Genomic DNA, 19,617 nt, shown 5'->3' on the forward strand with positions numbered 1-19,617 from the left:
CTTGCAGAGTTCAATTTAAAAATATAAAATAAGTAAAGCAAAAAGTAACGTAAAAGTAACGGTGCATATGAAGAAATATTAACAAAGAAGCCTAAGTAATATTTACAATTAAAATTAATAAAATTAAGTAACGATAAAATAAATTAAGGAACAACCCTGGTGTCTGGCTGCAGTTCCCTTTCATCCTCCAGGCGTCGCTGTTCAGCATCTGTTCACACGAGAAGTTTTCCTGGCTGTGTGTTTGTACAGATCGACAGCACAAAGCTCTCAGGTCGCATTCACCATGTCCGTGTGTCCTCTCCGGACTCATATCTCTGTGTTATGTTTTTAAAGAGATCTCTGGGGTGGAAATAAACCTGTCTGGCTGAAATTGATGAAGAGGCGACCTACTGGATGAAGAGGAGGAGCCGCATACACGTACACACAAACACACGGAGACAAACGAGCAGGCACATTTATTAACTTATCAAAGATGAGAAGCTTTATTCAGCAAAACACGCACACATCAAGGTAAGTTCACCGGCTGTTTTTATTATTTCATTTATTCGAGTCGTTTTCGGCTCCGCGGCGGCGAACAGAAACTTTCCGGGTGGCTGGAAGTGAAAAGGCTTTTGTTTCAAAACCTCAAGCAACATTTCTGATCAAAGTAACTTAAATATTTGCTCGAAAAAATAGCGGTTAAGGTAGAAAGTAACTCAAAGGCACATTAATAAACGATTAAAGTACGTTCGCAGCGAAAGGCTCGATATAAAACGAACTTCCCGGATTGCGCCTTTGTTAGATTGATACAATGTAACCTTTAATCTTTGATTTCCCGCTTTGTTGTGGTGGTTCATTGTACACAAATCTGTACTCTAGTTTAATATTTCTCAATAATGTATTCAAACTGTGCTTCGTGAATGAATTAAATGGATATAAACCCTGTTGGGATCTCAGGTTGAACCTCTTACTTGTTGCATTGTGCTTCATTGTGTTTTTCTAATGGGTTTTGTTGCTAATACTATTTATGGTCACATTTAAATTTACAGTCACAAAGCTTCAAGTGTTTGCATATTAGCATCATAAAGTAATAATACGATGCACAGCCCTGTAAATCATTATTGTCTTTGGAAAAACCAATGGGATGGTGGTCATCCCTGTCTGGACTTCAGGATTGGCCTTTTTTTCAACTATGACTGACTTCTGTCCTCCTACTGTCTGTGTTTAACAGCTATGGAAATAACCCATCATCACCAAGAACAGAAACTTGACAGGAAGCGAGAGAAATTGTTGCGTGTCATGTGTTAGTGTTATTTTTGTTTGTGAATATAGCATGAGAAAACACCTCTTGCCTCAAAGCAAACAAAGATCTGTAGATGTTCAATGTATGAGTCTTAGAATTGAACCACCTTTAAAGACATCATGAAATCAGAATGTACTTTTTCAATCCACGTTCCTGGACTCATTGTGAACAATTCATATTGTGCTGGTGTTGTCAAAAGTACCGACTTCGGTACCAAGTCGGTACTGAAATTAAAAAAAAATGTGATGATACCAGCATTTCCCTCTAGCTTTTTTAGCGCCGTTGAATGTATTCTTAAACACCTCTGGTTGGCCATTGCGATCACATGCTCAACATATATGTCTCTGATTGGCCATTGCGTTCACCTGCTCAACATATGTCTCTGATTGGCCATTGCGTTCACACGCTCAACTTATAGGTCTCTGATTGGCCATTGTGTTAACACGCTCAACTTATAGGTCTCTGATTGGCCATTGCGTTAACACGCTCAACTTATATGTGTCTGATTGGCCATTGCGTTAACACGCTCAACTTATATGTCTCTGATTGGCCATTGCGTTCACCTGCTCAACATATGTCTCTGATTGGCCATTGTGTTAACACGCTCAACTTATAGGTCTCTGATTGGCCATTGCGTTAACACGCTCAACTTATATGTCTCTGATTGGCCATTGCGTGCACATGCTCAACATATGTCTCTGATTGGCCATTGCGTTAACACACTCAACATATTTCTCTGATTGGCCATTGCATTAACACGCTCAACTTATATGTCTCTGATTGGCCATTGTGTTAACACGCTCAACATATGTCTCTGATTGGCCATTGAATTCACACGCTCAACATATATGTCTGTCATTGGCCATTGCGTTCACACACTCAACATGTCTGTGATTGGGTACAATGATTCATGCTTCAATGACGCCTGCTTTCAAATGCTACTGTGTGTATCTGTGTTAGCACTCGTTAACACGTTTTTGAAGCGTTGATCATTGTAGCCAATCACAGACATATATGTTGCGTGCCTGAACACAATGGCCAATCAGACACACATATATCTAGAGGGAAATGCTAGTATCGTCACATTTTTAAATTTCAGAACTGACTTGGTACCGAAGTCCTTTGTACTTTTGACAACACTAATATGTGCATGTCACTCCAAATAAAAATGTTTGTCTTTATATTAATCCCAAAATACTAGCTAATATTTGGCCATTTTGAGAGGATCTACATTAGCCAATAACCGCACCTTTGTTTTGTGTTGACTTTAATGATTTGTACTTTATGTAACATGACAGTGAACAGCATAATAGAGGGGGTGGGTTCATATTGAGAAACTCTTCAGTGACTAGGAGACGTGAACAGGAAGTTGATTCTTGCTGATGAATGTAGACGTAGTCATAGGAAATTCAGGTTGCCAGGAGTGTTAGACGGCTGGGTGTCCCTGCCCTATTTACTCTTTCTCACTCTTTCTTTTTTTTCAGTCTCTATTTTAAAGGGTTATTGTGAAGTTGAGAGGGCGGCCTACAAAGCTTTTTTTGTTGCACCATATGTGCACTGACGTATTGAAAGGGAACCACTGAATGAGAGACCTGGAAGTAGGGCTGGGCAGTATATCTGTTAAAATATCACAATACTTTTCAGCCTTAAATATTTCATATATAACTCAGTAGTTGTAGTTTGCTCTAAAATGGCTTAAATATATATATAAAAAAAAATTCATCAACCAAAGGAGTCATCCTTTTTAAACAGTTTTTTTTTTTTTTTTTTTTTACTAAATTAACAAACTGCAACTACAGTATTACAGTAACTACAGCCTAAAAAAGCAAGATTTCAGCCGTCAAATCTTTGGAAATAAAATGTTTTTTTTTTTTTTTGCTTAAATATATATTTTTTGTCTTCAACTCATCATCATTTCAAAGTACAAAATGTCTCTGCATTTTTTTTTTTTTTTTTTTTTTTTTTTAATATTTAACCATTTCATTTATATGCATTTTTTTGCATATAAACAAACCACAGTATATTTTCTAGAATGCTTCTATTTTTACTAAAACCTTTATGAAAAATGCTAAGATGAGATTTCTTACCATTTTTGCTAAATATTTGCTGCATTGGAGATTTGAATCGATTCACTTCTGAGAATCAATTACTCACAGAAATGAATCCAACATAGTAGTTCAGCTACTAAAGTTTATTAAAACTACTTTCTTATCATTCTTTCTAGTTGTGAGATAAGGAAGGATTGAAAAATCTGGCTGCATATTTGGAAAATCAAATTATTTAAATATTAATGATCGTTTTATATCTTTACTTACATGTAAACTATGTGAACATCCAGTTCAATATCACCCACCCCTACCTTATATTATTATTATTATTTTGTTTTATTTTTCTGTAATGCATAAATATGAAGCCACTGGTGATATATAAACCAGTGGCTTCATCTCCATCCATCATAACAGACCAGTAATGTGTATTGACGAGCAGATGGCAATAATTAGATCCATTTTCTCCATGAGGTTCACAAAGAAGCCGCCTTCCTCTCGAAAATCTGCAAGATTTGCAGATGGCAGTGGAATGCTTCCCTAATTTAGTGAAACATCCATCGTGGTCCGGTCACTCATCTGTTTCACTGTGGTAAAGACAGGCTTTTAATCTAGAAGTTGCCCCAAAGTGGCCTGACAGCAATGCATTATGGGTGTGTCGGTTTTTGGAGGGGGGTTGAGGAGGAGAGATAAAAGCTTTAAAGCATCAAGCAAACTTTGCGGTGCGCACTCGAGATGACGCACACGTGGTAGGAGCGGACGGAAATTGTTAAAGCTAAGCTTGGACGGTCTTGCTAGCAGTTTCTCCTCGTCCAATCCAAGTTTATAAATAACCCTAATTATAGAGCACATGAAGAAATGAGTCTAGCCGACACACATTCGGTCTCTATTTTGCATTAACCCCTTCTAAAACACTGCGTTAGCCTGACATTTCGGACTGTTTAGGTCAGCTGAATAACGAGCGTTTATTGTCTAACCTTTAGTCAGACAGACAATGTGCGTGCTCATACTGTCCCGGAGATGAATGGGAGCCTCCATTTGCGCTGGTGTCAGCGGGTTGACCATGGTGTGGTTTTGATGTTGGGCTGTGTATTGATCTCATGCAGGAAGCGTGTGTCTGAGTGGAAAGTGGCCGGAGAGTCAGAGACTTCATAAAACACCCCCTCAGTCGCCAGTCGAGGAGAGCTCATTAACCGTGGCTGTTAGCGTCGACACACAGCTGTGAGATTTCTGTTGACTTTTGCTTGATTATCGACGCAGTTTGTTTAGTAAACGGGCAGACATTTGCGCCATTCTCCTCTTCATTTGATGTAAACACGCCGCAGGAGGTTTAAGCCCGCGAAATGGGCCATCGATTAACACGATGACCTCGATCATGTGTGAACGGTCATTAAATAAATCAAACGAAAATATGTTGTGTTGAAGACAGAAAATTAAGTGTAGGCCTAGCCAACATTTTTTTCCCCCATTGTGACATTATTTTCATGTCAGTTATGCACATTTCCCCCAAATTCAAACGTTTATAATGTATGTTATTATTATTGTAGCCAGGTTAAAATACTATTATTTTTCTTAATACATCCTTATTAATCTTCTTACTAATAAAATGTATTATTTACATTGTAAAGCAAAATTGCAAATATTCATGATGGTAGGCTACTTGTTATATTGAATATTTTGTTGATTTAAATCTCTCACAATAAGTGTTTTTTTCATAATGTTAATGAGAAATTTTGGGGTAAATGTGTGATTGTCATGCATATATATATATATATATATATATATATATATATATATATATATATATATATATATATATATATATATATATATATATATATATATATATATGTGTGTATGTGTGTGTGTGTATATATAGCTATTTATATGGTCCTTAAATAGGCTTTTTAACTTTTTTGAATAAAATAAGACCCCTAAAGTTTGGCGTCATGAGTTAATTTTTATTAGAAATTAGTACTTTTATTCAGCATGGATGCATTAAATCAATCAAAAGTGACAGTAGAGACATATATAATGTTATTAAAGATTTCTGTTTCAAATAAGTGCTGTTGAACTTTCTATTAATACATTTTTAAAAAATCCAAAGAAAAAAATTTGCGGTTTCCACAAAAATTTGAAGCTGCACAGCGTTTTTTTGTTTGTTTGTTTGTTTCTCTTTGAGCAGCAAATCAGCATATTAGAATGATTTCTGAAGGATCATGTGACACTGGAGTAATGATACTGAAAATTCAGCTTTGCATCACAGGAATAAATTACGTTTTACAATATATTACAATAGAAAACAGTTATTTTACATTGTAATAATATTTTACAATATTACTGTTTTTACTGTATTTTTGACTAGCTGAGCATAACAGACCTCTTTAAAAATTCGTAAAAAGCATAAATAATCTTACCGACCCCGATAATATAAGTAAATTGTTTTTATGTTTAATAGTTTCTTGATCTTTGTGCAGCCGAGGAAAAAACATCAAGCCTCAACCTCAGTGAAAATAAGAGAGTTTTTGGGTCTTCTTTAGTCGGGTTCTCATGCTGAACGCCACACAGGCAAAAGTAAGTCATCGAGGCGAGGCTGCCGGTGACGTGACATTCCTTCTGGATATGCCAGCTAATCCCAGAGCTCGTGTAATGACTGCGAGCGCCCGACCAACAGAAACATTCAGTGATTGGAAAGCACTTAAAGAGCCAAACGGAGTCTTGGGCCGTAATATCGGGAGATTTAGGAGGAGCAGTTAATGTTTTCAAGATGTTTTCAGAGCAAAGCACATGACATGATGCAGCTTTGGCTTCTGTTTGACCACTTTTTAAAGACTAATTGGCCTGTACTTTAGGTTGAGTATTTAGCTGCAAAATGCATGCATATACTTATGTTTTCTGTAGATTTAAGACTTTAAAATTCAATTACATTCAAGCAATTATTAAAGAAGACCTATTCTGCTTTTTTCCATGTTCAACTTTCTTTAGTGTGTAATGTTACTGTTTGAGCATGAAAAAGCCATTCCAAAGGGTGTTAATCTCTATATCATATCAGTGTTACTGTTTCTGAACTCCTGAAACGCCTCCATTGTAGTCTTGTGTTTCTTCCGGCAACAAACGTCACAATATTCCTCATTTAAATAATTAATACGCAGAATAAAGGGGCGGGGCCTGGTTGAGTTAGTTAGTAGTGTGTTGAAACTTGCGGTTATGGTAAGGGGCGGGGCATTTCCCAAACACACTCAGAGTGCTCGACCAATCACAACACTGGTCCAGCCGACCAATCAGAGCACAGTGTGCTTTTCAGAAGGAGGGGCTTCATAGAGACAGGAACTAAACAGAGTGTTACCGACAGACTGGGAAGAGACGAGCTGCAACAATGGAGAATATGAGGAAAATAATCAAGTCAAGCATGAAAACCTGTTCTAGTAGAGCCTAGAAACAACATCAGTTATTTAAATGCATCTTAAAGATGGAACAAACAGGCTCATGTTCAACTCGAGTTTATATCTTGACTTTCTTTCCACCTCTTCCATGGTTTTTCGCATGAGATGCACGTTCTGCTTTCTTTGGATCATAATCAGCAATTCCCCTTGGACAGAGGTGACCTTTAGGATCAAAAATGTAAGCTTATCTCGGTTTGACGTCATGCCGGTTCATATGGAGTCTGTATATCTGGTTGCTCCTCATTAACTATCTGCCCTTGCCCTTTTTTTTTGTCAGTATTGTATGCAGTGTTTTTGCCCTGGAGCGCTTAGGAGGCCCGTGTTTTCTCAGGCACGTCCAGGAGACTGTATGCATGCAAATGGCACAGAGCTCGCGTGTCGATCGGATACGACATGATTTGATAACATTCAAAACAGTCATTATATCTGAGCAATACTCTGCGCAAAGAGTAATTTTGAGTCATTTACATCTCAAAAGAAAGATGAAGTGTGAGATTTCTTTCTTTTTTATAACACTTTGCAATTTAAAGATTTTTTGGGCTCTACTAGATCAGGTTAACATGCTTGAATGTTCATTATTTTTCTCGTAGCTCGTCTCTTCCCAGTCTGTCAGTAACGCTCTGTTTAGTTCTTGCCTCTATGAAGCCACTCCTTCTGAAAAACACACTGTGCTCTGATTGGTCGGCTGGAGCAGTGTGTTGTGATTGGTCAAGCGCTTAGAGTGTGTTTGGGAAATGGCCCGTCCCTTAACATAACAGCTAGTTTCAAGTTCCAGTTTGAGGTTTAAATATGTTCTCATATTGCACTAATTTGTTTGACTGACCAATGGCAAACAGTTGAAGTATATGGAGGACATGAAATTTGAAAATGCAATTTTAATTGGTAAAAATGCACAAAAATGACCTTTTAATAAAGTCGGCATGAAACAGAAGTTGCAATTCTTTTCTTCTCTATTGTGATGTATATTCAAGTGAAACAGCATCTGGAACAAGAACAAGTGGGCGGGGCTTGATTTAGTCTGTGGGGAATAGATTGGATGGTTGTGGTTTGCTATTGGTGGATCTCATGTGATTGACAGGTTGCCCCGCCCTCGTCATCAGAGAAGAGAAGAGATCCTGCAAGAGGAAAGGGAAGTTATTCTGATTCCAAGTTTACGAGGCACATGAATTTAAAACCGTAATGATGATGTGAACGGATAAATCATGTATAATAAATACTGTAATATTACTTTAAAAAAAAAAACAAGAATTGTCAAATTTTATTTCATGGTGACAAAGTATCCAAGCATTCGCCATTGGTTGTGCAATCATGTATAACTCTAGCTCAAGTTACATCAGAGTCAATAAAACTGTAGTTTAAAGCTTTATTAAAGAGTGATTTGTATCACTGGAGCCACTTTCTGGATATCTGGTGCTTTTCGAGATAGTAGGGTTTCTTTGTCTCCAGTAAGTGCTTGTTCCTGTGGTGGGATAGGATGGTGAAACTAAAGCTGGAGCACATGTGAGTCTGCAGGAGGTCCAGGCCGTTGAGATTGTGTCCCGCTGTGGAAACTACTGCCGATGTTTTATTGAGCTCCACTCAGACTGGAGTTGATTTCTCTCGGGGGTTGGAGGCGTTTCTTGACCCACTGCTGCCTCTTTACATTACATGACCTTGCTTTAATGAAACTGAAGCATTAGCTGGGCTAAAATGGGCTTTTAGATTTTTATTTCTTCATTTGATTTTAGGCCCAGTTTTACCATACAGGGCAAATTAAATGTGAGAGCGCATTCCCAGAAAAGCCGATGGGATTGGGAAGTTCTGCGTTTGATCTACAAAAGACGCGGAAACTAAAGAACACAGACGCAGCCGGATCATTTCCATAATGATCAACACAATCCACCAAGAGCAGCGCAAATAAGCGTCTGGTTTAAAACATGTTTTTTTGGGCATTAAATATTGGTGCAAATACCAGTAAATTGACTGGCGCAAACCTTAGTAAATCACCTTGCATGATTCATTTAAATACTCTCCTCCCATAAATGTTGCGTCTGAAAGGAAAACTCCTACAAATGCATATGCCATAACCCTTTCCATGTCTCTTTAGCGCAAATATTTCACTGCGTGTCTTTAGTAAATCCTGAAAGTAGTTTTTTTTTTATGGCAAAAAACCCCAAAAAACAAATAGTGCACATTTGGCCCTTTTGTTGTGTCACTATCTCTATTACTATTGTTACTACTATTACTGTCATATTAGAGATTAAAAACTTGTACACAAGAACTTGCAATGCCAAGATCATTGATTTGATTTCCAGATAATGCATGAACTGCTTAAAATCTGCATCGTATTTTCTGGAAAATAAGTTGCACCTTACTGTAAGTCACTCTGCAAAAAAAGTACATTGTTCAGAGTCAGTGTTACTTAAGTTTTAGCACCAAAACAAACAAAAAAAAAATCCCAGACTTGCACTGAAGAAGACATTTGAGTCATATCTTGAGACCTGTGGGTGGATTCTTGAATTTTTGCATATTCCGTCTGTCTGATTGAAAATCATTCAGCGTAGGCCTGAACCAGAAGGAAACGTCCGTCAGACGAGACCGTCGTCCGTAGGGAAGCCTGTGTCTTTCCCCTGCCCACGCGTCTGCTAAAAGACTTGCTTCCTAAATGGAGGTGATATTAAAACAAAAGCCCTGTTTCTGTTTCAGCCGCACATTCCACTTCAACGGGCCTTTTCATTCAGAACGTCTCCAGCTGCATCTGTGCTCCATAAAGAACCTGTGACTGATTTACCTCATGGGTTTTTCTCTCTTTTCCCTCTCCCGGGAGCTCGGCCAAATTGCATGTATCTCTATCCGTAGGAAGTGTTGAAGGAGGGTGAAACGTGAGGAGCTGAAGAATCGACCCTTCTGGCGAATCACAAATCTCTCCCGTTGCCCTCCTGAAAAGAGGCCAAAACTTTTGTTTTCGTGCCAGTCAGTTGAGCTTCCTCTGAGAAAACCGTTCGAGGGATGATCCTGGTGATCTTTTGAAAAGAAGTAACGCTTTGGTGATGATTTTTAGTGTTCGCTTGTGACTTTATCTTGCAGGTTTTTTTTGCTTGTTCTCAACCATGTCAATGATTTCCAGTCATTTGGCTTTGCTACAGGCTCTTGACTTAAGTTTTTAATTTATCTTTTTTTGACTTGTTCTATCTTAATCAAGCAAAAGATAAAAGTATCTAAAAATCTTTGAGATAAGATATATCTACTTGAGAAGCAACAGTGCATAAGATATTAAGACTTGCCTTACATAGTTCAAATTATGAAAATAAGTTGTTTTCGACAGATTTTTTCACTTGTTTTTAGCCTGTTTATATTTAAAAGTGAAAAAATCTTCCAAAATGCACTCGTATTAAAGAGACAATCTATGAAAACTAGTCATAATACTTGCTTCTGAAGTTAATTTTTGTTTTAAGGACTCCCTTTGCTAGCTATATGGCGGAAAATGGAAATAATGGTTGCACTGTAAATATCTGATCAAGAAGTCAACATATGTTTTTACATTACTTGAACTCCATAAAAATAATTTAAGCAATTTCAATTCAACTTGAAGTTTTAAGTCATTTTAATATAATTTAAGCAACTAGGAAGCAACTAAATGAGTTTTTCAGTTGAAATAGGTGGACATTTTTAAATATTTTCAATATTAAAATGTATCTTTAAAAATGTCCAGAATTATTAGAAATTACTGGTTTGCCTTATATTTAGGTGTGATGTACACATTTGTTTTTTGTTTTTTAAGAGTGTTGTGCAATTTGCTTAACAACATGCTAACATCAGACTGTTGGAATCAGTTTGCGTTATTTGTATGTCACATGATCTATTTAGAATGTTCAAAATACGTTCTGCTTCCGTTAGAATGTTCCCTTTGTATGTCGGAGACTATTAAGGCAGCTCACTAGGTTTTTTTTGCATTATACATTGCTTTTTAGATGCATGTTAAAGGCCATAGGAATGTTTTTTTTTTTTTAAAGTCTAAAGCGTTATAAGCCATGAACCAAGCCAGTCAGCTATGAGGTGAATCATAACACTAAAAAACTTTGATTTGAAGCAAAAAAAAAAATTTAAAATCGGACAAAAAAACAAAGATACAAGAGTTAACGGCTTCAGTGAGGGAAAGAACTACAATCCCATGAAGCATTGCGAACAGCATAATCAAATTCAAAATGATGGGAGAATTATAAAACTATACTATATATATATATATTATATATACACAGTGTATATATAAAAACAATATATTTTAAGTTTATTTCAAAATATGCATATTCAGATATTTTATTATTTTGAGAGCTTCATGGGAGCGGATGGAGCTAACCAGATCTTTTGGCATGTTTTTGCTTGTTTCAACTCTCTGATTGGTGGAATTTTCTGTACAGCATCATGGGTAGTGCAGTTTTTCAACACGAAATCCACTGTTAAACAAAGATTATTTTAAAACTAAGATGAAATAATGCAGGCTGAAGGCTTCAACAAAAGCAAATACTATCGATTAACAACGTCGTAGCTCACAGTAAGGCTGTCTTTTAAGTTTTTAAGTTATCGACTTTCTCTGAAACATGACAGAGATATATTAGCTCTACTCTTTCCCTTGATGGTGTTGCATGGTGTGTTTTTTTTTTGTTTGTTTTTTTTTTTCTCCCTCTGGTCTCAAGAAGAGTTAACCTGGCTTGGCTTTTCTATTTCAGACCAGCTCAAAATGAGCCGTAATGATGATGCTGTTTTTGTGGTCGCAGACTTTATGCATGCCTTGGGGTTTTATTGATTCTGGTTATGGTCAACAGCCAAGTTAGGAGGATGGCCTACTTTCACCCATCTGAGAAACCAGTCTGGAAACGTTTAGACAGTTCCACTGTTTATTTTACAGACATTTAGGTTTACATTTAGCCATTGTTTACCAGCAAATGCAGCTAGTATATATATATATATATATATTTTTTCCATTTACTTTACCAAACTTAGGAAATATAACGAATAAAAAAGTACACTTTGGGCTAGTTTATTGACCCCCTCATGGTTTGATTTGATCTTAGATAAAAAATGTTAGTCTCAGTGGATGCACCACTATGACAAGCTATCAGAAAATACGTCCATTCATTCGCAAGGATTTTCCAGAGTAACTTAATTTTGCTCAATACAAGGTGACAGCTGTTTAAGACACTTGGCTCTCGTCTTTCCAGGAAATAACTTGTATCCGTAAATTTACAGTTAGAACAAGCGTACAGTGTTCTGCATCGTTTGTTCCACCGCTTGGAAATAACTCTGCCAATCCAAAATTCAGTAATCTGAAAATTAAATAAATGGTGTTGGATAAGCTTAGATTGGTAGGTCAGATTTTGGTCCTTCAAGAAGCCTTTAAGAGCATGTGGCCTGTTAGGGCTCCTTGTAAAGCATTCGCAAAGCATTGCTCTTCTGTAATGTGACTTATTTCTGAGTGAATGCCGAACAGGACTTGATTTCCATGGAGATCTGATTTCCATTTCCATATGAAATTATGAAAATGTATCGCATTGTGTGCAATAAGAAAGTAAATGGTGTCCATTTTGATTTCACATCGTCTTATTTGACATAGATACCCCTTTATGTTGCTATGCAGGGATGCATTTGCTATGGCGATATTGACACCTATGATGTAGCAGCTGTGGCTTTGTACTGTATATTTATAGAGATGTGCTGTGTATTGCTAGCTAGGATGAGGGGGCAGATTCACGGCAACACACAGACTATAACCGTGACCACAGTTTCCTGTGAGACTCTTTGCTACACAGATACAGTTTCCACTCGTGATCAGAGTTTATTGCAGGGACACGCTTTAGGGAGATTAAATAAAGGAGCTGTTTAGTCTGAGTTTGACGCCATGAATAATCAGGTCAGATGGAGAGCTGCAAGCCTGACAAATAAGGGATGGGGCGATAGGTTCATCCAAATAATGGTAATGGCACCTTATCTCCGTTTAATTAAATCCAGAAGCTCTTGTTTACAAATGATTGATCTAATCGAGATGAATGAGGCTTGCTGGAGCTTGTTTCAAAGCAGAAAGTGGAAGGTTAATGGAAAGAAACAAAGTAGGCCAGTACATAGTGCATGTAGGACTGCAATTACTAATCAATAAAATCACTTAAAATGGCTGTTGACAAATGACATTGTTGGTTGGTTGGCTCTGTGTGCTGTCAAGGACAACCTTCGTAAATAAATGTTGCTTTTCTGTAGTGAACATCTGTAAATTTCAAGGAACAAAGTGCCGTCAAATCGACTAATTGCGATTTAATCACAAATAACATAAAAGTTTGTAAATGTGTGTTTATAGACGCACATATTATATATTTACAAACTTTTATGTTAGATGAGAATAATCGTGATTAATCGATTTGACAGCACTAAAAAATATAGATTTGAAAAATGGCCATAGGGTGTTCTGCAATGATTCAACGTAGTTGAGAGGTGTTTTAATGCTTAATGCTTATTTTACTGTAATCATATTTGTATGTTTTATGTACTCAAAGTAAAGTGATTATTTTGCAGGATGCTTAATCGAAGAAATAATTGATTAATCACAGGCCTAATTCCTTGCATCCTCTTTTCCAGGTGCTAGATGGTGGTTGCGAAGGCAGTACGTAATGCTGACGGGGCTCATCCTGAGTCAGAATGAGTGTCAAAGATGGCGATGGGACGACTAGCCAAGATGGAAAGGCCTACAATCTTCAGATATACCCTCGACTGGCTCGAGAGACGGCGTCGTGCTGTACAGTCAGAGTCACCAAGGAGGCCACCGCAGCTACCGTCATCCAAGATGTGGCAGCGGTCCTCAGACTGGACGCCAGCAAGCGATATGTCTTGGCGGAGGTGAAGGAGTGTGGCGGGGAGGAGTGGGTGCTGGAATCGACCGATCTTCCAGTGCACAGGGTCCTTCTCTGGCCGAGGAAAGCCCAGGAACAACATTCTCGGAACGAGGGGTTTTACTTTCTCCTGCAGGAGCGAAACCATGATGGCTCCATCCGCTATGTGCACCTGCCCGCCGTGGCAAATGAGCAGGAGGCCAAGCGACTGGTTGCTCGGGGTTTTCTCCCACCAAAGCAGGAGGACTTCGAGGACCTCTGCAACCTTCCGGTCCTCAGTGAGGACAGCATCTTGGATAACCTTCGCAATCGCTTTCAAAAGAAGAAGATCTACACGTACGCTGGCAGCATTCTCGTTGCCATCAACCCCTTTAAGTTCTTGCCCATTTACAATCCCAAATACGTCAAAATGTACGAGAACCACCAGTTGGGCAAGCTGGAACCCCATATTTTCGCCATTGCCGATGTGGCCTACTATGCCATGTTGCGCAAGCACATCAACCAGTGTATCGTTATCTCAGGAGAGAGTGGATCGGGCAAAACGCAAAGCACTAACTTCCTCATTCACTGCTTGACGGCCCTCAGTCAGAAGGGTTACGCAAGTGGCGTGGAACGAACCATCTTGGGTGCAGGACCTGTGCTTGAGGTAAGATTATCAACACCTTGATACGAACAGGGTTTGGTTGCTTTTTTCACAACATTCGTAAGGGAATTCTGGATCCGTAGATTCGTTTAAGGACTTACTGGGACATGGGATAGTAGAAAGCGCCAACTTCCTCTTGGACAGATTCTGAGCTTTAGACTCGAGAGTTTTGAAACCTATCAGATGTTATGTTCTAGTGTATTGAAAGGGTAAAAGTTGTCAATTGGTGGGTTTATCAACCCTGTCAACCCCCCAAAATAATAAAAAGTTGTATTTTATCTTTATTTAAGCATCATGCATTAGATTTATGCATGACTTTGAACCCTTGGAAACTCACTTCCACAAAATATATCTTTGGTTGAAATTGTAGGGTGTGGAAAAGCACGGTATGTTGAACATTCACAAGGCAGGCTTACAATAATCAAATTGAGGATCAGAAGATTTGTTTGAGGACTTGGGGATGTAGGATGGTTAACTGTTTCTAAAGGTCTTCTTGCATTTTACACTGTGCAGACTCTAAGCTCAAGCCTCTTGAGTTTAAAAAAAACTTGTTGTAAGAAAAGGGTGAGGATAAAGGAAGTCAGTTGATGGGTTTGTGGTTTGTAGTTGTCAACCTTAGAACTTGTCAACCCCTAAAAATGGTAGTGACGTGAGAACTCTAAATTTGATTGCGAAAGTTGGGTGTTTGTGTACAATTTGTATTCATTTTGTGCATGATTTTGAATCCTTGGAAACTTGTTTTTACAAAATGGCTTTTTGGTTGGAACTATAGGCTCTGGAAAAGCACTCTACTTTGAACAATGCTTTGTGACAACCATAATGACAGCTTACCCAGAAGTCTCTCTCTCTTCACTGTAAACTGTAGCTCTGTAGATCAGTTATTTACAGTGTACTTTCCTACAAGCCTGTGCTTGAAACGTGGGGTCGCAACTTGCTGTACTTGTTTCATATCTCATGTTGCAGATACAAGAGTGCATTTGGAGAAAGGTTAGAGTGATGTCATGAAATTTTCAAAGCACAAGGGTTATCACCTAGAGGCTTTATTTAGATTATTGGAAAGTTGTAATCTCCAGATTTAGGTCTGCATAATATTGAAGAAAAATGCGATATGCGATAACTTGTTAAATGATGCGATATTTGATGTGCAATATGATAATGCTTTGTGTAAAATAAATTTTAATTGTACTTAAATATATTTAAAAATTGATATAACCAACATACATGTTTCACGTTCTTTTTGTGAGAAGGATCCCTGCAATTTCTGAAATTGAACAGCAGTGTTTTATTGTAGCATTAGCTACATAAAAAGTAAGTGTAATTTTTTTTTTTTTTTTACCTACATTAGGTTAACTTAACAACAGAAATTGAATATCAAATGTAAAAATAAAAAACTGCTTAGTCTTTTAATATTCACTGATTCTTATTAAAGATACAAAAGTTATTCAGTCAAGAGCAGTGAGTGATTTTCTCTTTGTCTTTTGTTTTTTGATTAACATTAAGCACACAGATGGAAGCAGGTTTATTAGGCTGCTGTTACTTTAAGAGCTGCATGGATCCAATATATTGTTACATGCACGCTTTCTTTCTCAACTGTTTACTCCATTTGAGACATCTGACTATGTTTGCATACTCACCAAGATGGGCATTTTGACATAATTTTGTGTGTATTTTGTATAAGCTGTGGATGAGAACTGAAATAAGGATTACGCGCTGTCCGAAAGGCAGCTTTCTGTGCGCGCAAGTATTTTGCTTATTGCGCCTAATAACATCAAGCATGTCACGCATATGTAACAGTCATGCATCCAGTCTATTACCTGCCTAAAACTTATACTTTTCATAAACTTTTGAGGTATTAAAATCATGCAGTTATTGTAAGCCATTGCGATATGCATATCACGATATGTACATTTTGCAATATTTCGATTATATTGTGCAGGCCTTTCCACACTTGCATGTTAAGTTATCTATTAGGCAATTTATTAGGTACAAAACCAACCCACGTGGATTCTGAGATCTCTTCTTTGTACTTCAGAAAGTTTTCTGTACACATGATATCATGAGAAACCATTTGGTGTTGTTTCTTATCTCAGCCCCCTTATATCAGAACAAAGTTCACTCGCGTAGCAAGTCCTGGAAGAGATGAAAGGGGGCAGGTTTTTTTGTTGACGCTTGCCTCAGTGTTTGTGGTTTTTGAAAACTAGAAGTAATTTCCCCGCAGTCAGCATAGTCATTGTCCCTTGGCAGACGTGTCTTGAGGCTTCATAACCAAATATTCCTGTGTCTTCACTTGTGGTTAGAAGCAGCCTGTGAAAACTGGTCAATTGAACATTGAGACCAGAACAAAGCTCCATCCAGACGTTTTCAATGATCGCAATCAGATCTCCTTGAGGTTTCTCTGCCTTTTATGGTCTTATGAAGTTCGTTTGTCTCATCCATCTTCCAAGCCTATCAATAAGTGCTGATTTGTTTAAAAAGGACACAATATTCCACTTATTATTCTTTCCGTTGTATTGGAGAGAAATGTTACCATATGTGGGGCAATGCAAAGTTCCTTCTTCTAGTCCAGCCTTCCACGTGTCACTTGGACGGATAAATCCACTGAGCTTGGTTGCACTCCCATTTCTAACCTTTTGGACAACAAGGTACCACCGTTAGCATGTTAGTCTCAGTTAGTAAATGGTCAAGTTTTCTTCTACCAGCTGTGGAATGGTAAACTGGTTCTAATTAGCTATGTATTCCATTCAAAGTTGCGAATTTAACAAATGCGCAATATTGGAATATCCCATAAAACATTTGCGAATAAAGCACCGTTTCCATCCAGTGAGCCGAAGAGAACAAAATCGTCACTTCCTGATAAACTGGCGCTAAATATCACTTCGAAAAATGGAAGTTGCTGCAGTATGAGAAGCCACTATATATAATAATTTCGTTTATAATTTCCTGCGCCTTAAAGTTATCTTGCTTTCGGAGGTGGATGCCTGCTGTTTGGGAATGCAGTCGTGTAAGACAGTTCTGGAAGGTAATTGTACTAAACCACGTTGACAGACTTTGCTTAGGCATCAGTCTGCTGGTTAGTCCAGTTATGCCGTTACGTTGTCACATTACTTTTTTTAATGTGCATTGAGGAATTTATTCAGTAAATGTGTTTCCATTCTAGCTTATGCGCTTGTTTCCTTATCGGATAACATTTTTGCATACCTTTTTAAAAAAAAAAATTTATGTGGATTTTTAGAAATCAAGCTTATCTTGGCATTTCCATCCAGCATTTTTCCATGCGACATTCCAAAATGCACATAAAAATAGGTGGATGGAAACAGTTATTGTTACCTACTGAAAAGCCTCACCCAAGTAGCAAATAGTTTTGTCTTTAAACAGTATTACAAGCAAATTCATGGACTGTGACACAACATAAACTGTAATTTTGCAGTCCTTTCTTTTTAAAGCTGCACATTATTGTCTCCGCTTCTACACACATATTTCTATGATGTAAACAGAGAACTTTGGCTTCAATTGTCGTTGACCAGCACGTCCGACCGGTTTTGCTCGCCTTTTCACCGGAGCTGCACTCTTTCAGTAATCCCCTCCTACAACCGTATTGCTTTTGCTGCATATTTGACCTTCGCATCATTGCATGCATACTAAATACTAGAAAAAAGTATCTACGGTAAGTGACCTATTTATGTGGTACATTCTTCTTGAAATGCCCTGCAGGAGAACAGTGTGGAATCCATCAAGCCAAAAATGTGGTTTTCTTCCAGATCCAAGTGGCTTTTAGTGCATTACGTCATTGAGTATCAGATAACAGGAGTTTTTTTTTTTTTTTTTTTTTTTGCCACAGACCCTGCAAAGGGCTTTTTTTTTTTTTTTTTTTTAGCTGTTGAACAGGACGTCTCTGCAAACACCCCAGCTTTCTGTTTTTCAGGCATTGCCGAGAACGGTGAGGGTTTGGTTCACAGGTAATGCTAATATGAGTCCTCTCTGAAGTAATGCTTTTGCGGCCCACAGACAGGAAGTTCCCTTTGGCTGATCGCTTCAACAGGAAGTAGTTTTTTTTTTTTTTTTTTTTTTTTTGCAACAGGAAGTGGTAGCTGTAGAGACTTCACTCCCTCATTGGCCGATCTGCGCACTGGGTGTTTAGAGTCAGCATATTGTTCCTCAGGAAGCTGTAATGGCTATTTTGTGGCCATTGTTTATCTCTCGGCTTTGTGTTAGTCCTGTGTGGACTTTGGCTCATGAGATGGTCTGAGCTATTTTTGGTGGTACAACTGTAACAAGACACGTGGGATGTCGACATGTGGAAAAGTTTGTAAAATGAAATAGCCCAAGAGTCCATTCTGTCATTAAAGGCTAATTGGAGGCCTACGATCTCAGTTGTCTACAATTTCCAGGTTGCTGGAAATAAGCGTCTGTTAATTTAAAGATCTAAATGGCTTAATACTGTATACTCAAGCACCAAAAGTCTGGATTCAGGTCTTGTTTGTGTGATTTGCCCCATCTGCACACCATTTTTAAGACTATTTTTCTTGAGAGCACTCCATTTTTTTTTTTTATTCATTAAAGGTATAGCTATTGTAATTTGCGCTAATGCAAGGGCAAGCATCACGCTTTCTTTTCCTAGTACTTGGAGTTAGAAAATGTACAGATGTAGATTGTTTGTTATTGTGAGCTAATGAATTGATGCCTCATTCTGCTTGAAGGACGTTTGTTTATATGCCATTGTGTCCGTGATCTCAATTAGCGCTCGTACACGCTGTCACCAGCTAACACGATATCATAATAACACTGAACAAAACCATCCGGAGTCGTCTTTTTGTGCTAATGCTGAAGAGGCAGAAACGAGAATGAAGTCATACAGTTCACTTGAGATGGCGAGGTTGTCTTGGCCTGATATTTGGACGATTTCATTGCTCCGGGAATAAAAGGAGAAGCTGCTATATTTAACAGTCATGTGAGTGTCCCATAGTGTTATTTGTGAGTAATAGGATTCTGCTGGCCTTTTTATGATAATCTCTTTGAGAATAGGGCCTTTGTTGATTCGTGATGCATTGTATTGATGACTTAGATTTCAGTGGCCGTCAAACCAGATGAGTAAACGGGCAGGTCTGGCAGCAATATATGTATAAAGGAATAGTTTGTTTTGTGATCTAAATATATATAAAAAATATTTCTTAGCTTTCGGATGTATGTTGTAGCCGACAAATAGATATTTATATGTACATATGTTTGTGGGTATGTTTGTAATAATAATAATAATAACAATAATAACAATAATAATAATAATAATAATAATAATAATAATAATAAATATATAAATATAAATTATATTATTTATATATTTATAATTATTATT

General features: G+C 37.8%; 1 protein-coding gene across 1 annotated transcript in view; it reads left to right on the top strand.

The window, feature by feature from the left end:
* The first annotated feature begins 214 nt into the window (after nt 1-214).
* Nucleotides 215-19,617, top strand: part of LOC308702297 (myosin IXB) — a 48,208-nt gene continuing 28,805 nt past the window's right edge. Inside the window, exons 1-2 of the mRNA XM_081385007.1 lie at nt 215-510; nt 13,374-14,270. Coding sequence (XP_081241133.1) covers nt 13,434-14,270 — 837 coding nt within the window. The 5' untranslated portion in view covers nt 215-510; nt 13,374-13,433. The remainder of the gene's footprint in view (nt 511-13,373; nt 14,271-19,617) is intronic.

Source organism: Scardinius erythrophthalmus (assembly GCF_964197995.2).
Source record: "Scardinius erythrophthalmus genome assembly, chromosome: 14".
Taxonomy (NCBI): domain Eukaryota; kingdom Metazoa; phylum Chordata; class Actinopteri; order Cypriniformes; family Leuciscidae; genus Scardinius; species Scardinius erythrophthalmus.